We start from the raw sequence: 2362 nt of genomic DNA on the forward strand, positions 1-2362 counted from the left end.
TGGTAGCATGTGCTATATATTCAATGAGTCATTGATTAATAGCAATAAACTTTATTTAAACTCTGCATAGATGAGCAATATTGTATAGAATGTTTCATTTTCAAAATACAATCACAAACTACTTTATGCTCAAGAGTTAATGCACATACTATTATTTTCATTCCTTGAGAATATCATCCTTTTGTTTGGTGGATTCTAAGTTGTGTCCCCACCATCAGAAGATCAATGGAAAGGCAAAACCTATCTTCTACAGACTTCACTTTCATGGGGCTGTTCAACAGGGAAGGAACCTCAAACCTTCTTCTCTTCGCCATAATCTCTGTCATCTTCTTCACTGCCTTGGTGGCCAATGGGATCATGATTTTCCTGATCAACACTGATCTGCACCTCCACACCCCCATGTACTTCCTCCTCAGCCATCTCTCCTTTATCGACATGATGTACATCTCCACCATTGTGCCCAAGATGCTGATTGACTATCTCCTGGGGCAGAGGAACATTTCCTTTGTGGGATGCACAGCCCAACATTTCCTCTATCTTACCCTGGTAGGAGCTGAGTTCTTCTTGCTGGGCCTCATGGCCTATGATCGCTATGTGGCCATCTGCAACCCACTGAGATACCCTGTCCTCATGAGTCGCAAGATCTGCTGGATGATAATAGCAGGGTCCTGGTTTGGAGGCTCTCTGGATGGCTTTCTCCTCACCCCCATCACTATGAGCTTTCCTTTTTGTGGTTCTCGGGAGATTAACCATTTCTTCTGTGAGGCCCCTGCCGTGCTGAAGTTGGCCTGTGCAGACACAGCCCTCTACGAGACAGTGATGTATGTGTGCTGTGTTGTCATGCTACTGATTCCTTTCTCAGTGGTGATTGCTTCCTATGCCCGGATCCTGACCACTGTCTATAACATGAGTTCTGTAGAGGGGAGGAAGAAGGCGTTTGCCACTTGTTCATCTCACATGACTGTGGTGACTTTGTTTTATGGGGCTGCCATGTACACCTACATGGTGCCACACACTTACCATGCACCAACCCAGGACAAGGTCTTCTCAGTGTTTTACACCATCCTCACTCCCATGCTAAACCCTCTCATCTACAGCCTCAGAAACAAGGATGTTGCTGGAGCGCTCAGGAGAACACTGGGGAGGTTCAAGGATTCCCAACAAATGTCAGAAAGGGTTTTTTAAAAGGTGACTTTTTCCCATCAAGTTGAGAAGCAGGAAACTTACTTCAGTAGCAATATTCTCATTGAAGAATTCAACTGGAAAGGATTCAACTGTACTGAAAGGAGAATTTCTCCTCGAAGTTGTGACCTCTCAATATCCCTTGTTTCATTTCCTTCCCCCTTCCTTATATCTTACTGTCTTCTCACTTTGTTCCCATGTGTTTAAAATAAATACTCAATGATTTCCCAGAGAACAACTCTGAATTTATTGCCTGGGAAATTTACCTTTTAGAGTTACAATAATTTAAATGGCATGGACTGTGTCCAGGAGAGCAGGAACGAAGATGAGAATTGGAGGGTTTGGGAGTTCTCCCTCTAATGGTAGCTCACTATCTGTGGATAGAGAAAATCCTTTTTTCTCAGACTTTCAGGAAGAGAAATGGTACATCTAACTGTCTTCCCATTTAACAGGTAGTATCTAGTCACAGCAGGTAGATTTCTCAAGTAGTTGTCTTAGTTGTACTCATTAAAATGATTGTTACTTTAAGTAGAAATTCAGTATTTAAATTTTGTTTGCTTGCAACACATCAGTAATTATTTTTGTTATTCCTGAATTTCAGGGCCTGGGCACTATCCTTGGGCTTTCTCTACCATTTAGGCTTTCTCGACCATTTGAGACACAGAACTACTTCTGTGTATGCAGTACTGAGGAATCAACCCAGAGCTTCATGCATTCTAGGCAGACACTCTACCATTAGACCACACTCCCCACACTGATAAAAAAATATTTTAAAGATAAGTTACAGCTGTTGAATAAAAAGTAAAAGGTACATCCCAGAGAAAATGAATCAGAACACCACTGAACACTGGAGAAACATACAAGTGTATGGATCAGGAAGATACTAAAAAGCACAATAAATTGCATTTAGTCTGTAGACCACAAACAAAACCACACTAAAGTTACCAGCACAATCATGTTCACTGAATAATTGTTTACCATAGCTGAGCTATGGTATCAACCCACATGCCCCTCAGTGGCTGAATGGATCAAGAAAATTGTGGTATATGTACACATGGAATTCTATACTTTCATTAGAAAAAAAAATGATATGGTACCATTTGTAAGCCATCTCCAGCAAAAGATACATTTCATGGCTTCCCTCATTTGTTGTAACTAGAATGTGTCTATAAATTTACAA

General features: G+C 41.2%; 1 protein-coding gene across 1 annotated transcript; it reads left to right on the forward strand.

Moving 5' to 3' along the window:
- The first annotated feature begins 219 nt into the window (after positions 1 to 219).
- Positions 220 to 1185, forward strand: Or2t1 (olfactory receptor family 2 subfamily T member 1). Its single transcript, XM_090339750.1, has one exon. It carries the CDS (start codon positions 226 to 228, stop codon positions 1183 to 1185), a length of 960 nt encoding a protein of 319 aa, XP_090195876.1. The 5' UTR covers positions 220 to 225.
- The last annotated feature ends 1177 nt before the right edge of the window (positions 1186 to 2362 follow it).

This window comes from Megascapheus bottae, chromosome 10, assembly GCF_031878675.1.
Source record: "Megascapheus bottae isolate mThoBot1 chromosome 10, mThoBot2.hap1, whole genome shotgun sequence".
Taxonomy (NCBI): Eukaryota; Metazoa; Chordata; class Mammalia; order Rodentia; family Geomyidae; genus Megascapheus; species Megascapheus bottae.

Coding starts and splice junctions, on each gene's coding strand:
- Or2t1 (XM_090339750.1), top strand. CDS start 226: ATGGAAAGGCAAAACCTATCTTCTACAGACTTCACTTTCATGGGGCTG.